The sequence below is a fragment of the Schistocerca cancellata genome, chromosome 6 (genome assembly GCF_023864275.1).
Source record: "Schistocerca cancellata isolate TAMUIC-IGC-003103 chromosome 6, iqSchCanc2.1, whole genome shotgun sequence".
Lineage (NCBI taxonomy): Eukaryota > Metazoa > Arthropoda > Insecta > Orthoptera > Acrididae > Schistocerca > Schistocerca cancellata.
The window spans coordinates 63,048,911-63,068,009 of NC_064631.1; the positions used below are offsets into that span (position 1 = coordinate 63,048,911).

Consider the following 19,099-nt stretch of genomic DNA (forward strand, 5'->3'; position numbering starts at 1 on the left):
GTAATATGTAAACTGAGTACTGTATGTTAAATTCGAAGCTTAATTTCTTGTGCTGCTCACATAATAGAATAAAGTGTACAGCCTTATAATACAACAAAAAATATACGTAATGTGACAGTTTCGTTTACTCCTGTGCTGTAAAAGCTAGTCCTATTGGGGAAAGTGTGAGTACGCTAATCCAAGTTTTATGTCAGATTTGCAAACTGCTCGATTTCTCCAGCGACAGCATGTTTATAACATATGAAGACATGCAGATCGAAAAGGTTGACAGTGTTACATTTCTGGGACTACAACTCGATAATAAATTCAGTTGGGAAGGGCATACCACATTTTTGTTTATATGTTATTTCATAAGGGAGCATATTCTGTGGGAACTTATCAAACGTAGCAAAAGTTTTTCGCATGTAAAAGCGTGTAATAAAAATCGTTTGTGGTATCAATTCAAGAACATCATGTAGGAACCTGTCGAAGCAGACGGGTGGAATCAGACGCTTCCATCGACCCCTCCTTCTACTCTGTAGATGAATATCGTAACAGAGACTGATAGACCAGCTTAGGTAAAAATTCTGCTATATTTCAGTTTTGACAGCACTTGGTTGCAACAGTCAAGATCGGGTATTCTGTGTACGATAAATTTATCAAAAGTACGTAACTGTGTTTTATTCTGTCAGTGTACCAATTCTGTAAATATTAGCAGTTACTGTGATATATTCACATATTTTGACAATCTCCTGACAAATGATGAGGATAATAATTATTATATTCCACTGTATTATGTTATACTTTCTGACATGTTATTTGTCATTTGCGATGGCCAGCGGCTATTTCCGTAGCAGTACGAAAATATTTGTTCGCTCCAGTTACTATCCTCTCTGGAAATATCACCTGGAACTACGACCTTTAACTGGAGTCACCGAGTCAGGAACGTCTAGACACACAGTTATTCCGTTACCAGCTTCCAGGTTATCTGTGGTGGTAGCCCGATAACTACCAGAGAACTAGAACTACGAGCCAATAACGATAACTGCCAGAGGAGAATACCGGTCTCTGACAGTTATTTCCATAGTCGCTCGAATTCCTAAGTAACTTTCCTTCTACTACCCGTCCAAGCTAAATTAACACGTAAGGCGGTGGCTTAAGGGAACGACCGTACTTGTTAATGCCTGTACTGCAGCTCCTATCAGCCACGGCTCGGACATTAACTTTATTTAATTGTTTATGCTAAAAGTAACGAAGGCCCACGAAATAGTACACAGTTCTTATCAACAGATGGCGCGCAGTCTCACAGTTATTCCCATGGTCTATAGAACGCCTTCCAAATGCGCAGTACGATCTTCGGTCAACAGATGGCGCGAGGCACTGTTGACACTAAACAGTTATTGAAATAACTGCCAGAATCAGAGGAACGGTTATCGCAGTAACCGTTACTTCTCAGTAACAGGTTATTTCTATCAGTTACGTTATTTTTTGCCACCTCTACCACCGGCAATGGAGGGTGAAGCTTTGACAATGCCAGCCACTCGTGCTGGTGAAACGTCAGAAAAATCATTAGATGAACGTCGGCCGAAGAACCCGAGACAGAAGCCAATAGGCAGTTTGTTAATTTCATTTGTTTGAACGCTTCCTAAATATTTCTCATCTTTCGACATTTTCAAAACAAGGCTTTTATTACTCCGAAGATTGGTTAGGTGTTAAACTTAGTTGGGGGTGGCCTGCAACGCGTTTTTTTCCTATGCCGATCTCTTCAATCTCAGAGTAACTTCTGCTCCAACGTCATCAATTGTTTGTTGTACTTGTTACAATATCTGTCGTCCTCTACAATTTTTGCCCCTATGACTCCTTGTAACAGCATTCCCCGATGCCTTTAACACATGTCATATTATCCTGTACCTCCTCTTATCAGTGTTTTCCGCAAGTTTCTTTCCTTCGACTATTCTCTGGAGAACCTCCCCATTTCTTATCTTATCAGTCCAGTCTATGGCAGGAAATTTTAAGCGATTCGATTCTCTTCTTTGTCGGTTTTCTCACAGTCCGTGATTCACTTTCATACAGCATTGTACTGCAAACGCGTATTCTCAGATACCAGTCTCTAAAGTTGTCCAATGTTCAGTATTACTATCCTTCTTCTGTCGGGAGATGTTCTCTTTGCTTGTAGTAGTCTGCGTCTTATGGCCTCTTTACTTCTTTCGTCAAGCGTTATTTTGCTTTCATAGTACCAGAATTCCTTCACATCATCTACCACGTGGTCCCCAATTTCGGCATTAAGTTTCTTGCTAATTTCATTTCTGCTGTCCCTTAATACTATCGTCTTTATTTTATTTACTTTCAAATTGATCCTGCAGATCACGCCACTGAAGTCTGGTAATTCTTTCTGACTTTCACAGAGGAATTCAGTATCATATCACGTCACTCGCGTGATAAACAATTTAAACTTCATTTATTCATTCATTAGTTGGCGTACCAATTTTGACGAGGTTTTGAGTGGTCATAAGAACAAGCAGGTTTTAGAGCTGGAAGATCAACAATTGATCATATCTTTTGCCTACAACAAATTATTGAAAAAAAAATGGTTCGGGCACAACCTATACATTTAGTATTCATAGATATAGAAAAAGCCTATGATAGTGTGCCTTTATCCAGTTTATGGAAAGCTTTAATATCAATAGGAATAAATCCAAGAATAATTAAAGCAATTCAAAATTTATATAAAAATTCTATTTCAAAAATAAAAATTGGTAAATATCTATCACATGGATTCCAAGTCACAAAAGGATTACGTCAAGGATGTAGCATCTCACCTACATTGTATAAAATATATACAGAAGTAACTTTACAGAATTGGAAGAAAAAATGTCACGCTATGGGAATACCAATAAATGATAGAACAATATACTCGTTACAATTTGCAGATGACCAACTGATTATAGCCTAAGACTATGAGGACACAGAGTATATGACCAGAAAATTGATTCAAGAATATAAAAAAACAGGTCTAAATGTAAACATGAATAAAACAAAGTACATGGTAATTGGTGGAGTGAATGGAGACTTAATATTAGAAGAAGGGATGGGAACAATAACAGCTACTGAGGAATATAAATATTTAGGTGTGAAAATTACAAATGATGGGAAACAGGACAAAGAAATTAGATCAAGAATAAATTCTGGAAAGACGACAATCTCTTTATTGAATGGAATTCTCTGGAACAAACACATAACAACTGATAACAAAATAAGGATTTTTAAAACAATAGTTAGGAGCATTATTACATATGGTTCAGAAGTGTGGACAACAAAATGGCAACTGAAATCAAAATTATTAGCCACAGAAATGGGTTTCTGGAGACGTTCAGCAAGAATATCAAGACGAGAAAGAATAAGAAATGAAGTAATCAGAGACAAGATGAAATGTAAAAATTCAGTTATTGATTTCATCGTGCACAAACAACTTAAATGGTATGAACATATCAGACGAATGGAACAGGAAAGACTACCAAAATGCATAATCGACTGGGTACCAATTGGAAGAAGAAAAAGGGGACGACCACCTGATACATGGAAACAGGGAGTTCAGTCAGCAATGAGGAAGAACAACATTCCTGAAGATTTATGGACAAATAGAGAAGAGTGGAGAACAATAATTAGTGACTTACTGTAATCTAGAATAGGTGCTGGAAAAATGTACTCACATTGTAAATCCAGAATAATAATAATTGAGTGGTCATAGCGCCAGGTGTTAATGGTGCCTCTCGCAGCTCTTATTCAGCCGACAGCCAACACTGCAAACTGATTAGGTAGCTTCAGTAAGGGCAGAAGCTGAACTAACGAATTAACGACCGCGCCTCGTACCCCCCTCTCCTGCTTACAAGGCAGATGCGCTCAGCGCTACACCATCGTACCGCTGTGCCTATCGCGGCTTCACCAAGTACCACAGTCCACTGCCCTCCGTAACACAAACTTCATATCAGCCCGTTGCCTCTTTCTTTAATCGTGAGTACTGCCGAGGCTCTCCGGGATCAAGTCCCGACTGTGGCACAAATTTTAATTCATTACTTCAGCTTCTATCCTTATTGAAGACAAAGCTGAGACTCATATGTCTCCAGGCAAATGGAATTTCATCAAATCAATGATTATTCAGCCTCTGTAGCAGTCACACTAATGCAAAATTTATTTATCCTTCTACAGCCCACCTAATCGTGTCGTATATCTCTGCTGAGTAATATTAACGTTTCTTCAGTCCAGTGCCTTTGACAGTAAGTATTGTTGATGAAGTTATAAGAGAAACATTCAGTTTTCTTAAAACTGACACTAAAAACTAAACATTTATTTAACTGATCACCTAAAATGAAATATTTTTCTCATAAATAAACGTAAGATACAAATTTTGTAGCTTAGCATGTGATAATTACTTTAGCTGACATTGATCCCTTTACCGTTATCATATTTGTAACATACAACCGTAAAAGTTCTCACTTACTTCCTCAGTTTCCAGAATAATATTCTTAAATTAATCACAAAGTGTACCTCACTCCGATTTTTAAAGAACCATAATGAATCTTTTATTTTATTTTGTACGTATCCCCATTGAAAAATTCACTTCCAGTGCGCCGTTATTTCAAAGATTCTGCTGTTATTTGTTCCGCCGAATTCTTTTCGAAATACGCGTGGTTCATATTTGGTTGTCGCTGGCTATTGCGCTGCCCTCTCTTAATTAATCTAACAATTTTGTTTCGAAACCTGGCTGAAAAGGCAGAGAGATTCTGGTCGTGTGTGAAGTCTCCTAACGGCAAAACACAACCAATGCCTTCTCTGCGCGCTAGGAATGGAAATACTATCGATGACAGTGCTGCCAAAGCCGAGTTACTAAACACAGCCTTCCGAAATTCCTTCACCAAAGAAGACTAATTAAATAACTTAATAAAAGCAAGTCCTACGGTCCAGATTGTATACCAATCAGGTTCCTTTTAGAGTATGGTGATAGATCAGCTCCACACTCAACAACCACATACAGCTGTTCGCTAGACGAAAGATCCGTACCCAAAGACTGGAAAGTTGTACAGGTCACATCAATATTCAAGAAAGGTAGTAGAAGTAATCCACTTAATTAAAGGCCCATATCGTTAACGTCAATATGCAGCAGGATTTTGGAAGATATATTGTGTTTGAACACTATGAATAATTTCAAAAAGAACAGTCTATTATACACGTTAACACGGATTTACAAAACATCACTCTTGTGAAACGAAACTGGCTCTTTACTCACACGAAGTGTTGAGTGGCATCGATAGGGGATCTGAAATTAATTTCGTATTTTTAGAACTCCAGAAGGCATTTGACACCGTATTTCATAAGCTATTTGTAATCAAACTGCGTGCTTATGGAATATCGTCTGAATTATGCGACAGCAATTGTGATAGAGTGAAGCAGAAGTGATTTCTGGCGTTCCCACACGTAGCGTTATAGGCCCTCCGCTGTTCTTACCTACATAAACTATTTAGGAGACAATCTGAGCAGCCGTCCTACGTTGATTGCAAATGGTGCTGTCGTTTATCGTCTACTAAAGTCACCAAAAGATCAAAATAGACTGCAGAGCGATGTAGAAAAATATGTGTATGGTGAGAAAATTAACAGTTGACCCAAAAAATGAAAAGTACAAGGCGCACGATAAATCAGTCGAATCTAAAGGCCGTAACGAGCAACTTAAATTGGAAAGCACACATGTAAAATGTTGTGGGGAAGGCGAACGAAAGACTGCGATTTACTGGGAGAACATTTAGAAGATGCAACAGATCTACTAAGGAGACTGCCTACTCTACGCTTGTCCATCCTCTTTAGGAGTACTGCTGCGCGATGTGGGATCCTTACCAGATAGGTTTAACGGAGTACATACAGGAAGTTCAAAGAAGGACAGCACATTTAGTATTATCGAGAAATAGGGGAGAGAGTGTCACGGATATGATAAACGGTTTGGAGTGGAATAATTGAAACAAAGGTGTTTTTCGTTGCGGCGTACCTTCTCGCGAAATTTCGGTCAACAACTTTCTCCTTCGAATGTGAAAATATTTTGTTGACGCCGAACTACATAGGGAGAAACGATCATCATAATTAAATAAGGGAAATCATATCTCGCACGGACTAATATAGTGTTCGTTTTTTCCGTGCGGTGTTCAGGAGAGGAATAATAGGGAATTACTGTAAGGTGGTTCGATGAATGCTCTGTCATACACTTATCCATGTATCCATGTAATGCAGATTTAGATGTTTGCTATACTCTGTTCTGCTGCGGCGCTCACAGATCGCTCCTGCTTCACGTGCCAGCAATATCTTACACTGCGGTCTCCGTGACAGAAAAAGAATAGGAAGGAAAAAAGTTCAGAATCTAAGTTGAGTTCCGGCTTATATTCGTCAATGACGTCTCTGATTTAAAAAAAAAATCAAAAAGACGAAAAGTTTCACACAATATTTAGGTACGCCTGGGCAGTATGTGAGCTGAATATCATTTGTACACTACTGGCCATTGAAACTGCTACACCACGAAGATGACGTGTTACAGACGCGAAATTTAACCGACAGGAATAAGATGCTATGATATGCAAGTGATTAACTTTTAAGAGCATTCTCATACACAAACAGCAGATGACCGGCGTTGCCTGGTGAAACGTTGTTGTGATGCCTCGTATAAGGAGGAGAAATGCGTACCGTCCATGACGTTTTCGACTTTGATAAAGGTGGGATTGTGGCCTATCGCGATTGCGGTTTATCGTATCGCGACATTGCTGCTCGCGTTGGTCGAGATCCAATGACTGTTAGCAGGATATGGAATCGGTGGGTTCAGGAGGGTAATACGGAACGCCGTGCTTGATCCCAACGGCCTCGTATCACTAGCAGTCGAGATGACAGGCATCTTATCCGCGTGGCTGTAACGGATCGTGCAGCCACGTCTCGATCCCTGAGTCAACAGATGGGGACGTTTGGAAGACAACAGCCATCTGCACGAACAGTTCGACGACGTTTGCAGCAGCATGGACTATCAGCTCTGAGACCATGGCTGCGGTTACACTTGACGCTGCATCACAGACAGGAGCGCCTGCAACGGTGTACTCAACGACGAACCTGGGTGCACGAAAGGGAAAACGTCATTTTTTCGGATGAATCCAGGTTCTGTTTGAAGAATCATGATGGTCGCATCCGTGTTTGGCGACCTCGCGGTGGACACACATTGGAAGCGTGTATTCGTCGTCGCCATACTGGCTTATCACCCGGCGTGATGGTATGGGGTGGCATTGGTTACACGTCTCGGTCACCTCTTGTTCGCACTGACGGCACTTTGAACAGTGGACGTTACATTTCAGATGTGTTACGGCCCGTGGCTCTACCCTTCATTCGATCCCTGCGAAACCCTACATTTCAGCAGGATAATGCACGACCGCATGTTGCAGGGCCTTTCTGGATACAGAAAATGTTCGACTGCTGCCCTGGTCGGCACATTACCCAGATCTCTCACCAATTGAAAAAGTCTGGTCAATGGTGGCCGAGCAACTGGCTCGTCACAATACGCCAGTCACTACTCTTGATGAACTGTGGTATCATGTTGAAGCTGCATGGGCAGCTGTACCTGTACACGCCATCCAAGCTTTGTTTGACTCAATGCCAAGGAGTGTCAAGGCCGTTATTACGGCCAGAGGTGGTTGTTCTGGGTACTGATTTCTCAGGATCTATGCACCCAAATTGCGTGAAAACGTAATCACATGCCAGTTCTGGTATAATACACTCCTGGAAATGGAAAAAAGAACGCATTGACACCGGTGTGTCAGACCCACCATACTTGCTCCGGACACTGCGAGAGGGCTGTACAAGCAATGATCACACGCACGGCACAGCGGACACACTAGGAACCGCGGTGTTGGCCGTCGAATGGCGCTAGCTGCGCAGCATTTGTGCACCGCCGCCGTCACTGTCAGCCAGTTTGCCGTGGCATATGGAGCTCCATCGCAGTCTTTAACACTGGTAGCATGCCGCGACAGCGTGGACGTGAACCGTATGTGCAGCTGACGGACTTTGAGCGAGGGCGTATAGTGGGCATGCGGGAGGCCGGGTGGACGTACCGCCGAATTGCTCAACACGTGGGGCGTGAGGTCTCCACAGTACATCGATGTTGTCGCCAGTGGTCGGCGGAAGGTGCACGTGCCCGTCGACCTGGGACCGGACCGCAGCGACGCACGGATGCACGCCAAGACCGTAGGATCCTACGCAGTGCCGTAGGGGACCGCACCGCCACTTCCCAGCAAATTAGGGACACTGTTGCTCTTGGGGTATCGGCGAGGACCATTCGCAACCGTCTCCATGAAGCTGGGCTACGGTCCCGCACACCGTTAGGCCGTCTTCCGCTCACGCCCCAACATCGTGCAGCCCGCCTCCAGTGGTGTGGCGACAGGCGTGAATGGAGGGACGAATGGGGACGTGTCGTCTTCAGCGATGAGAGTCGCTTCTGCCTTGGTGCCAATGATGGTCGTACGCGTGTTTGGCGCCGTGCAGGTGAGCGCAACAATCAGGACTGCATACGACCTAGGCACACAGGGCCAACACCCGGCATCATGGTGTGGGGAGCGATCTCCTACACTGGCCGTACACCACTGGTGATCGTCGAGGGGACACTGAATAGTGCACGGTACATCCAAACCGTCATCGAAACTATCGTTTTACCATTCCTAGACCGGCAAGGGAACTTGCTGTTCCAACAGGACAATGCACGACCGCATGTATCCCGTGCCACCCAACGTGCTCTAGAAGGTGTAAGTCAACTACCCTGGCCAGCAAGATCTCCGGATCTGTCCCCCATTGAGCATGTTTGGGACTGGATGAAGCGTCGTCTCACGCGGTCTGCACGTCCAGCACGAACGCTGGTCCAACTGAGGCGCCAGTGGAAATGGCATGGCAAGCCGTTCCACAGGACTACATCCAGCATCTCTACGATCGTCTCCATGGGAGAATAGCAGCCTGCATTGCTGCGAAAGGTGGATATACACTGTACTAGTGCCGACATTGTGCATGCTCTGTTGCCTGTGTCTATGTGCCTGTGGTTCTGTCAGTGTGATCATGTGATGTCTCTGACCCCAGGAATGTGTCAATAAAGTTTCCCCTTCCTGGGACAATGAATTCACGGTGTTCTTATTTCAATTTCCAGGAGTGTATATTTGCCCACTGAATACCCGTTTATCATCTGCATTTCTTCTTGGTGTAGCAATTTTAATGGCCAGTAGTGTACTGTAATGAGACCCTGCGGTGAGACTGGGAGAGTTGACACTGTGACTGCGGTCAGGTTCCAGTGGATCTGGTGGTGGCGCTGAGCAACCCTGCTGCCCTGAGCGCCTGGATGTGGAGCAACGGCACGCAGCTGTGCCGCGACCTGTACGCCCTGCCGCAGGTGCAGCAGCTGCTGCGGTCCGGCGACCACTACGACCTCGTCATCGCCGAGGTGTTCTTCGGCGACTGCATGCTGGCGCTCGCGCACAAGTTCCGAGCGCCGCTCGTGGGCGTCATCTCCTCCGTGGCTCTGCCGTGGGCGCACGACAGGGTCAGTTACCTTTCATCTTTCTTTTTGCGTAATGACTCTCTTAATACGTGCACTAACAAGGGAACCTCCCCATCGCACCCCCCTCAGATTTAGTTACAAGTTGGCACAGTGGATAAGCCTTGAAAAACTGAACACAGACCAATCGAGAAAACAGGAAGAAGTTGTGTGGGACTATGAAAAAAATAAGCAAAATATACAAACTGAGTAGTCCATGTGCAAGATAGGTAACATCAAGGACCATGTGCCCTCAGGAACTCCGTGGTCCCGTGGTTAGGGTGAGCAGCTGCGGAGCAACAGGTCCTTGGTTCAAAGTGAAAAGTTTAATTTCTTTATTTTCGCAAAGTTATGATCTGTCCGTTCGTTCATTGACGTCTCTGTTCACTGTAATAAGTTTAGTGTCTGTGTTTTGCGACCGCGCCGCAAAACTGAACGGTTAGTAACGAAAGGACGTGCCTCTCGAATGGGAACCGAAAATATTTCATCGCAAGGTCAACCGATACTTCCACAGGAAAACACGTCTGATATATTCTATACGACACTGGTGACGGCATGTGCGTCACATGACAGGAATATGTTGTCGACCCACCTAACTTGTACACTTGGCGAATGGGTAAAAAGATTCTTCTACCTTCCCCGATTTAGGTTTTCTTGTAGATGTGATAATCACTCCCAAAAGAATGATGAAAACATAAGAGCTTGTCACATAAACTGCGACAAATGAATGCAACAGTTTCACAGCCGCACAGTTTTCCCTGTGCTCTGTCAAAACATATGTTTTTAACGTTTTCAAATTTTTCCATGTGTAGACCGTCAAATCCTGCACATGTCCAAGCAAATCTGAACATGTCCTGGTATTTTGGAGAGCGAAGTCGATTATGTGAGTGCCTGAACTTTCATAATTGTGTTAAAATAAAATATTTAGCTTTTCACTCGAGGAAGACTTAAACCGAAGACCTCTCGTTCCGCAGCTGCTCACGCTAACCACGGACCACGGCGCTCCTGAGCTCACGTTGTTCTTGATGTTGCCTATCATGCACATGGACTACTCAGTTTGTATATTTTGCTTATTTTTTTCATAGTTCCACACAACTTCTTGTTTTCTCGATTGATCTGTGTTCAGTTTTTCAAAACCTATCCACTGTGTCAACTTATAACTAAATCTGAGCGTGGTGCGGTGGGGAGGTTCCCTTGTAAGTAACGTGCTTGGTTACCGAACATCATCAGCCACTGGAGAACCATTGCTGAATACAACAACCACCACTGCGTGAAGTCGAGCTCTAATCTTTTCCACATGACACGTAGGTTCTTTGCAGTGTCCAAAAATTCACTCGTCTCTCTTCTCAGTCAAAACACTGCACAGACACTGTGCCTAACGCCAGTAGCACTGTGACTATTTTTGTGAACGAGAGATGAACTTTCCCGTTATCCGACTCCATTTTCCTAGGAGCTCCAATTGTACAATTTAGTGTCCTCTGTGTCTATATTTTGGAGTAGCCGGTTTTTTTTTCGAAAAGAATTTTAAATGTCTGAGCTCTTCGTTCAAGTTCTGTGGCTCGCTGAGTCTTTCAGCCCTGGCCATCAATTCCTTAAGTGCCCCATCTTTTCAGCTTTAGGCACTGATTGGAATTTTTGAGTAGGTAACAGTTAGTGAGTGTCGGTTTTGTATGGACTTTGTGCTCTCAAGCTCCGTGATCACTTGCACAGAGTGTAACTAAATCCCATTTAGAGACTTTTTAGTCTCGTAGTGGAGACCAAGTCGGTTAAGCTCAGCATAGGAACACAAATGCAGAATCTTACCGTTTTCATGCTACACGCAATATACCACGACGGACGTCTCTCTCTTGGCTCCTGCCGCTTGCCGGCTGGGTCCACTCACAGGTACGGCTAGATCGGATGACCACCGACGGCAACACAGATGCGGTACATCCATACCACGCTCCGGTAAACACGCTCGCCTCATCTGGAATTACGTCATACTCCCCAAGCCACTGCCGGCCGGAGTGGCCGAGAGGTTCTAGGCGCTGTAGTCTGGAACCGCGCGACTGCTACGGTCGCAGGTTCGAATCCTGCCTCGGGCATCGATGTGTTTGAAGTCCCTAGGTTAGTTAGGTTTAAGTAGTTCTGAGTTATAGGGGACTTATGGCCTCAGAAGTCAAGTCCCATAGTGCTCAGAGCCATTTGAACCATTTTTGAACCCCAAGCCACCTAATGGTGTGTGGTAGAGCGTACTTTTTGTACGACTAACTGAACCGTCCAGCCCTGATCGACTGGCTAATAGCGTGTGTCTAGCTGCGTTCGCCACAGCCATAACCAGTGCCATTGGCTCTTCCTCGGAAGCCACAGTGGTCTCGTAAATCTAGGACCTTATGTGACCCTCCCATGTCCCATTGAACCGGGCTTCGCCGTACGATAACATTACGTCTAGCTATTCCGAAAATGTGTCGTTCACTAGCAGTACACTAAAAATGAAATGTACGTAAAACTTGTATTATGTACAGTACTAAATTATTACTACTATGCAATAAATTGTACAGTATGGACAAAGACCACATGCACAACAACAGGTAGAATACTCTCTGGGCAGTTGACAAACTCAACTAAATGGTATGTAAACAAACCTGCAGTGTAGTGGATATGGGACATCTGTCGATTGGTGAATACGTAATACCGTAGTCAGGGCGCCTAAAATGAGGCAGATTTGGTAGCTGGGGTCATAGTAACAGTGCGGCTGTATTTATCGTACGAGAGCGAAACTTGGTAGATATGCTAATGTGTTACTATGGAACCGGATTCGCTACAAAATAAATAAATAAATGAAAACATAATTAAAATTATGGCCAGCATGATCTGCCGCAATGCAAGAAAGACGTATAGAATCATTTCCATACCTAATAGATTGCGGAAAGGTCAAATAAGTGAGAAAGGCATAATCTTGATTTTATTATTTACCCTCTTTCATGAAAACAATGCTTTCCACACTGTTGCTCTCTTCAAAAGCAGAAATCACAAGTTGTAGAAGTAGGTCTCTATAACGTGCTGACGACACGATACACCTGACAGGCTCTGAGCGAATTCTGTTTAAAGCAGAACGGACCGAGAATAAAGGTCCTTCTGAGTCCGCACCTCACAGTCACATACCGCAAACGCAATCGCTTCTACATCTACATGCATACTCTTCAAGCCACCTGACGGTGTGTGGCGGAGGGTACTTTGAGTACCTCTATCGGTTCTCCCTTCTATTCCAGTCTCGTATTGTTCGTGGAAAAATAAATTGTCGGTATACCTCTGTGTGGGCTCTAATCTCTCTGATTTTATCCTCATGGTCTCTTCGCAAGATCTCCGTAGGAGGGAGCAATATACTGCTTGACTCCTCGGTGAAGGTATTGTTCCCGAAACTTCAACAAAAGCCCGTACCGAGCTACTGAGCGTCCCTCTTGCAGAGTCTTCCACTGGAGTTTATCTATCAGTTGCGTAACGCTTTCGCGATTACTAAATGGTCCTGTAACGAAGCGCGCTGCTATCTGTTGGATCTTCTCTATCTCTTCTATCAACCTTGTTTGGTACGGATCCCACACCTGTGAGCAGTATTCAAGCAGTGTGCAACACGCGATCTAACAGTACTCCAAATTCGACAGTTCTGTGTATTTACTGCACCTTGTAGTGTAAAATGTGCCTCGTCAGCCGCGCGGGATTAGCCGAGCGGTCTTAGGCGCTGCAGTCATGGACAGTGCGCCTGGTCCCGGCGGAGGTTCGAGTCCTCCCTCGGGCATGGGTGTGTGTGTTTGTCCTTAGGATAATTTAGGTTAAGTAATGCGCAAGCTTAGGGACTGATGACCTCAGCAGTTAAGTCCCATAAGATTTCACGCACATTTGAACTTTTTTTTTTTGTGTCTCGTCACGCCATAGAATAATACCTGCCCCACATGTCATCAACTTCGATCTGTGGCAGAAATCGAAGAGAAAATTCAGAACCTTGCTGCGGATCACGTGGTTCAGTTGCTGCACCGTCTGGATCTTGTATGGATAATATACAGGGTGAAAAGTATTTTAACCGACAAACTCTGGGAGGTTGTAGGGGACATCTAAACAAATATTGTTCCCTAATGTCATTTTTTCCTATGAGGATCATTTAAACCGGTGGAGGCCGTATTACGCTCTTCAGTTGTTAGAGGGCGTATTATGCTCTTCAGTTGTAGGCAACTTCTGTCCACCAGTGTAGTAGTGCATTGTCTCTGTTTACTAATGGAGCGATACACATGGAGTGAGTACACTGATATGGTTGGTGCGTACTACGTAGCTGCAGAGCGGGTTTATCAACTACCTGCTCCCTACAAGACAACGCATGTGGTTCCAGCATGATGGGGCGCCGGTATTTCTCAGTCGTCGTGTGCGTCGATACCTGGACCGACGGTTCCCAGAAACGTGGATTGGCAGAGGTGGTTCTGTACCATGGCCTGCTCGATCCCCAGATATGTCCTCTGTGGACTTTTTTGTGTGGGGAGAGATGCGCAACCTTGTTTACGAAACTCCTGTTGCATCAGAAGAGGATTTGGTTGCCCGGATAGTAGCAGCAGCAGGAACAATTCAGGATACTCCTGGGGTTTTTTCCCGTGTCAAAACATGATCCGACGGTGTAACCTTTGTTTACGTGTCAATGGAGGCATATTTGAAAATCTACTGTAATTGAAATTGGGTTGTGTTAATGTGTTGTCTCTTGATCATAAAAAAATGGAAAAGTGTTTGTTGGTTTAATTAACTTGCCGCCAGAGAAATCTTCCTCTACCGGTTTAACTACTCCTCATACGAAAAAATGACATCAGGTGATGATGATGATGATGATGTTTGGTTTGTGGGGCGCTCAACTGCGTGGTTATCAGCGCCCGTACAATTATCCAATCTTTGCTCAGTCCAATTTCGCCACTTTTCTGGATGATGATGATGAAATGATGAGGACAACACAAACACCCAGTCATCTCGAGGCAGGTGAAAATTCCTGACCCCGCCGGGAATCGAACCCGGGACCCCGTGCTCGGGAAGCGAGAACGCTACCGCGAGACCACGAGCGGCGGACAATGACATCAGGGAAAAATATTTGTTTTGATGTCCCCTACAACCTTCCAGGGTTTGTCGGTTTAAAGACTTTTCACTCTGTACGTCGCAAAACTTTCGGCATTGTTGACCATCGTATGGTGACAATGCACAAGCCCTAGCGCTACACGGGCACGTGCTGCTTGGCCAGTACAGCAACAGCAACAGCAACAGCAACAGCAACCTCGTCAGTAAGTTCCACAGGGACAGAGCGTCTTCCTCTTCCAGGTGCCACACAAAGCTCTCCCGTGTTTGCAACTTTCATTATCATTTTCTTTAAACCATTAAATGACATGGGGCCTGTCCTCAGACCTTTTAGTCGGCGATGCTCTCTCAATGCAGCGTTGTAATTGCTGCTGCTCACATAAAAAAATTTTCATTAACAGTGCACGGTCTCTCTTCTCGACAACCATACCGTTTACTCACGTTATGTCTAGTCAAATGACAACCTGGAAGTCATACCGCGATACTAACGGTGTACAGCGCCAGATTTGCGCCTGGTGCAGAAAATTAGAACTAATTATTTTCAAGCTTAAATCGGTTCCGCATTAACTCACTAGCATATCCGCCAAGCTTCGCTACCCTACGGTAATTACAGCCCACAGTGGACCTCCGTGAGTAGCTGCACTTCAATTATAAACACTCGGTGTTTTGCGTGAAACAGGAAAACAGCTAAACTGAACTGCCTTGATCCCCACTACAAGTTCTCAACGTCTGTAAGGGGAATTTACAGGGTGTTTCAAAAATGACCGGTATATTTGAAACGGCAATAAAAACTAAACGAGCAGCGATAGAAATACACCGTTTGTTGCAATATGCTTGGGACAACGGTACATTTTCAGGCAGACAAACTTTCGAAATTACAGTAGTTACAATTTTCAACAACAGATGGCGCTGCGGTCTGGGAAACTCTATAGTACGATATTTTCCACATATCCACCATGCATAGCAATAATATGGCGTAGTCTCTGAATGAAATTACCCGAAACCTTTGACAACGTGTCTGGCGGAATGGCTTCACATGCAGATGACATGTACTGCTTCAGCTGTTCAATTGTTTCTGGATTCTGGCGGTGCACCTGGTCTTTCAAGTGTCCCCACAGAAAGAAGTCACAGGGGTTCATGTCTGGCGAATAGGGAGGCCAATCCACGCCGCCTCCTGTATGTTTCGGATAGCCCAAAGCAATCACACGATCATCGAAATATTCATTCAGGAAATTAAAGACGTCGGCCGTGCGATGTGGCCGGGCACCATCTTGCATAAACCACGAGGTGCTCGCAGTGTCGTCTAAGGCAGTTTGTACCGCCACAAATTCACGAAGAATGTCCAGATAGCGTGATGCAGTAATCGTTTCGGATCTGAAAAATGGGCCAATGATTCCTTTGGAAGAAATGGCGGCCCAGACCAGTACTTTTTGAGGATGCAGGGATGATGGGACTGCAACATGGGGCTTTTCGGTTCCCCATATGCGCCAGTTCTGTTTATTGACGAAGCCGTCCAGGTAAAAATAAGCTTCGTCAGTAAACCAAATGCTGCCCACATGCATATCGCCGTCATCAATCCTGTGCACTATATCGTTAGCGAATGTCTCTCGTGCAGCAATGGTAGCGGCGCTGAGGGGTTGCCGCGTTTGAATTACATTAAACCTCCGTTGAAAACTTCGTCTTGTTGCAACAACACTGTGTTCTAGGCGGTGGAATTCCAACACCAGAAAAATCCTCTGTTCTAAGGAATAAACCATGTTGTCTACAGCACACTTGCACGTTGTGAACAGCACACGCTTACAGCAGAAAGACGACGTACAGAATGGCGCACCCACAGACTGCGTTGTCTTCTATATCTTTCACATCACTTGCAGCGCCATCTGTTGTTGAAAATTGTAACTACTGTAATTTCGAAAGTTTGTCCGCCTTAAAATGTACTGTTGTCCCAAGCATATTGCAACAAACGGTGTATTTCTATCGCTGCTCGTTTAGTTTATATTGCCGTTTCAAATATACCGGTCATTTTTGAAACACCCTGTAGTTATACACTGTACATCCAAAAATGACATTGGACGTCCTCTCCGTTTTTCCGTTGCGAAGTGTAACTTAGAATTAATGTCGTGCACAAAATATACAAATTCTGAGAATTCATTTTCTTCGTGAGGCCATATAACTAAGTTACATCATATTCAATAAGTAAGGAAGTAAGTGTCTTGAATACATGTGGCGCGCACTGAAACATGGCAGTGTGCTGCGAGCGTGAATAAAGTAGAACTCAAATCGTTACCGGGAGTGGAGGGGTGCGCCGTAAGGAGTCCCACCTGCCTCTCACAGCCCAGACAGGCTACACTTGCGAAACCAGAGCTGACGAAGGGTCGTGCCCACCGCGAGTCCTTTCTGGTGTCGTGGGAGTCCAGGTCGAATTCCGGAAGCGGCGGATGTAACGCTGTGAGAGCAGGTCGATAGTTGTGCACGGATAGCCCAGTCTCCCGCCAGTGGTAGAGGTCCTACGTTCGAGTTCTGGTATGGTACACACTTTTGATTTGCCAGGGAGTTTCGCCTAGAATCGATTTCAAATTCCAGCAGTTCTTGCTGTGCTACAATCCTTTGTGTGTAGCTTCCAGATTACCTCAAAGGAAAGACATTCTACACAGTACATTAGGAGAACACCCATTAGAGAACCAAAGCTAAGAAGCAGAACTTTACACAGGCTAACAAATGTAGGAACACGCGAGCCAATCCTGGCGCTATGACTTATCTTAGAAGATATGTTAAGGAAAGGTAGCCTACGTTTATAGAATTTGTAGACTTAGAGAAAGCAGTTCACAGTGTTGCCTGGAATATTCTCATTGGAATTCTAAAGGTAGCAGAGGCAAAATACAGGGAGCGAAAGGCTATTTACAATTTGTACAGAAACCAGATGGCAGTTATAAGAGTCGAGGGGCATGAAAGGGAAGCAGCGGTTGGGAAGCGAGTGAGACAGGGTTGTAGCCTGTCCCCGATGTTATTCAACCTGTATATTGAACAAGCAGTAAAGGAAACGAAAGTAAAATTTGGAATAGGAAATTTATTTATTTAATCGTATGGCTAGGGCCCCCGTCGGGCAGGCCGTTCGCCGGGTCCCGGGTCGCAAGACACCCGTTTCAGTTCGTCGTTGATCCATTAACTCAGTTTTTTATTACAGAGGGCAGCTAACCCTCTGACCGAACACGCTGAGTTACCGTGCCGGTGACCATTCAGCTACTGGGGGCGGACGAAATAGGAAGTAAAGTACAGGGTTAAAAAATGAAAATTTGAGGTTTGTCGATGACATTGCAATTCTGTCAGAGACAGGAAGGACTTGGATGAGCCGTTGAACGGAATGGACGGTGTCTTGAGAAGAGGATAAGAGATGAACGTCAACAACAAGGATTATCGAATTTAGTCAGATGAAATCAGGCTGTGGTAAGGGATTTAGATTAGAAAATGCGACACTTAAAGTAGTAGAAGAGTTTTGATATTTGGGCAACAAACTAACTGATGATGATCGAAGTAGGGAGGATATACATCGTAGACTGGCGATGGCAAGAAAAGCTTTTCTGAAGAAGAGAAAGTTGTTTACCAACGAATATAGACTCAAGTATAAGGAAGTTTTTTCTGAAACTGCTTGGAGTGTAGCCATCTACTGGCCGCGGTGGCCGAGCGGTTCTAGGCGCTTCAGTCCGGAACCGCGCGACTGCTACGGTCGCAGGTTCGAAACCTGTCTCGAGCAGGGATGTGTGTGATGTCCTTAGGTTAAGTTTAAGTTGTTCTAAGTTCTAGGGGACTGATGACGTCAGATGTTAAGTCCCGTAGTGCTCAGAGCCATTTGATTTTTGTAGCCATCTATGGAAGTGAAATATGGACGATAAACAGTTTAGACAAAAAGAGAATGGAAGGTTTGGAAATGTAGTGGTAGAGAAGAATGCTGAAAATTAATTGGGTTGATCACGTAACTAATGACGAGGTACTGAAAAGAACTGAGGAGACAAGAAATTTGTGAGGTACAACTTGACCAAAAGAAGGAATCGGTTCATAGGACACATTCTGACATCAAGGGATCACCGGTTTAGTACTGGAGGAAAGTGTAGGGAGTGAAAATAGTAGAGGGAGACCAAGTGAGGAATACGGTAAGCATATTAAGAGGGATTTAGGTTGCAGTAGTTATTCGCATATGAAAAGGTCCGCCCAGGATAGAGTAGCATGCGGAGCTGCATCAAACCAGTCTGATGACCATGTTGTTGTTGTTGTTGTTGTCTTCAGTCCTGAGACTGGTTTGATGCAGCTCTCCATGCTACTCTATCCTGTGCAAGTTTCTTCATCTCCCAGTACCTACTGCAACCAACATCCTTCTGAATTTGCTTAGTGTATTCATCTCTTGGTCTCCCTCTACGATTTTTATCCTCCACGTTACCCTCCAATACTAAATTGGTG

At 44.4% G+C, this 19,099-nt stretch overlaps 1 protein-coding gene across 1 annotated transcript in view; it reads left to right on the plus strand.

Annotated features, from left to right (window-relative positions):
• The window catches only part of LOC126088142 (UDP-glycosyltransferase UGT5-like), a 216,973-nt gene that overhangs the window by 120,975 nt on the left and 76,899 nt on the right, over positions 1-19,099 (plus strand). Inside the window, exon 3 of the mRNA XM_049906259.1 lies at positions 9,320-9,574. Within this exon, the coding sequence (XP_049762216.1) occupies positions 9,320-9,574 (255 nt within the window). The remainder of the gene's footprint in view (positions 1-9,319; positions 9,575-19,099) is intronic.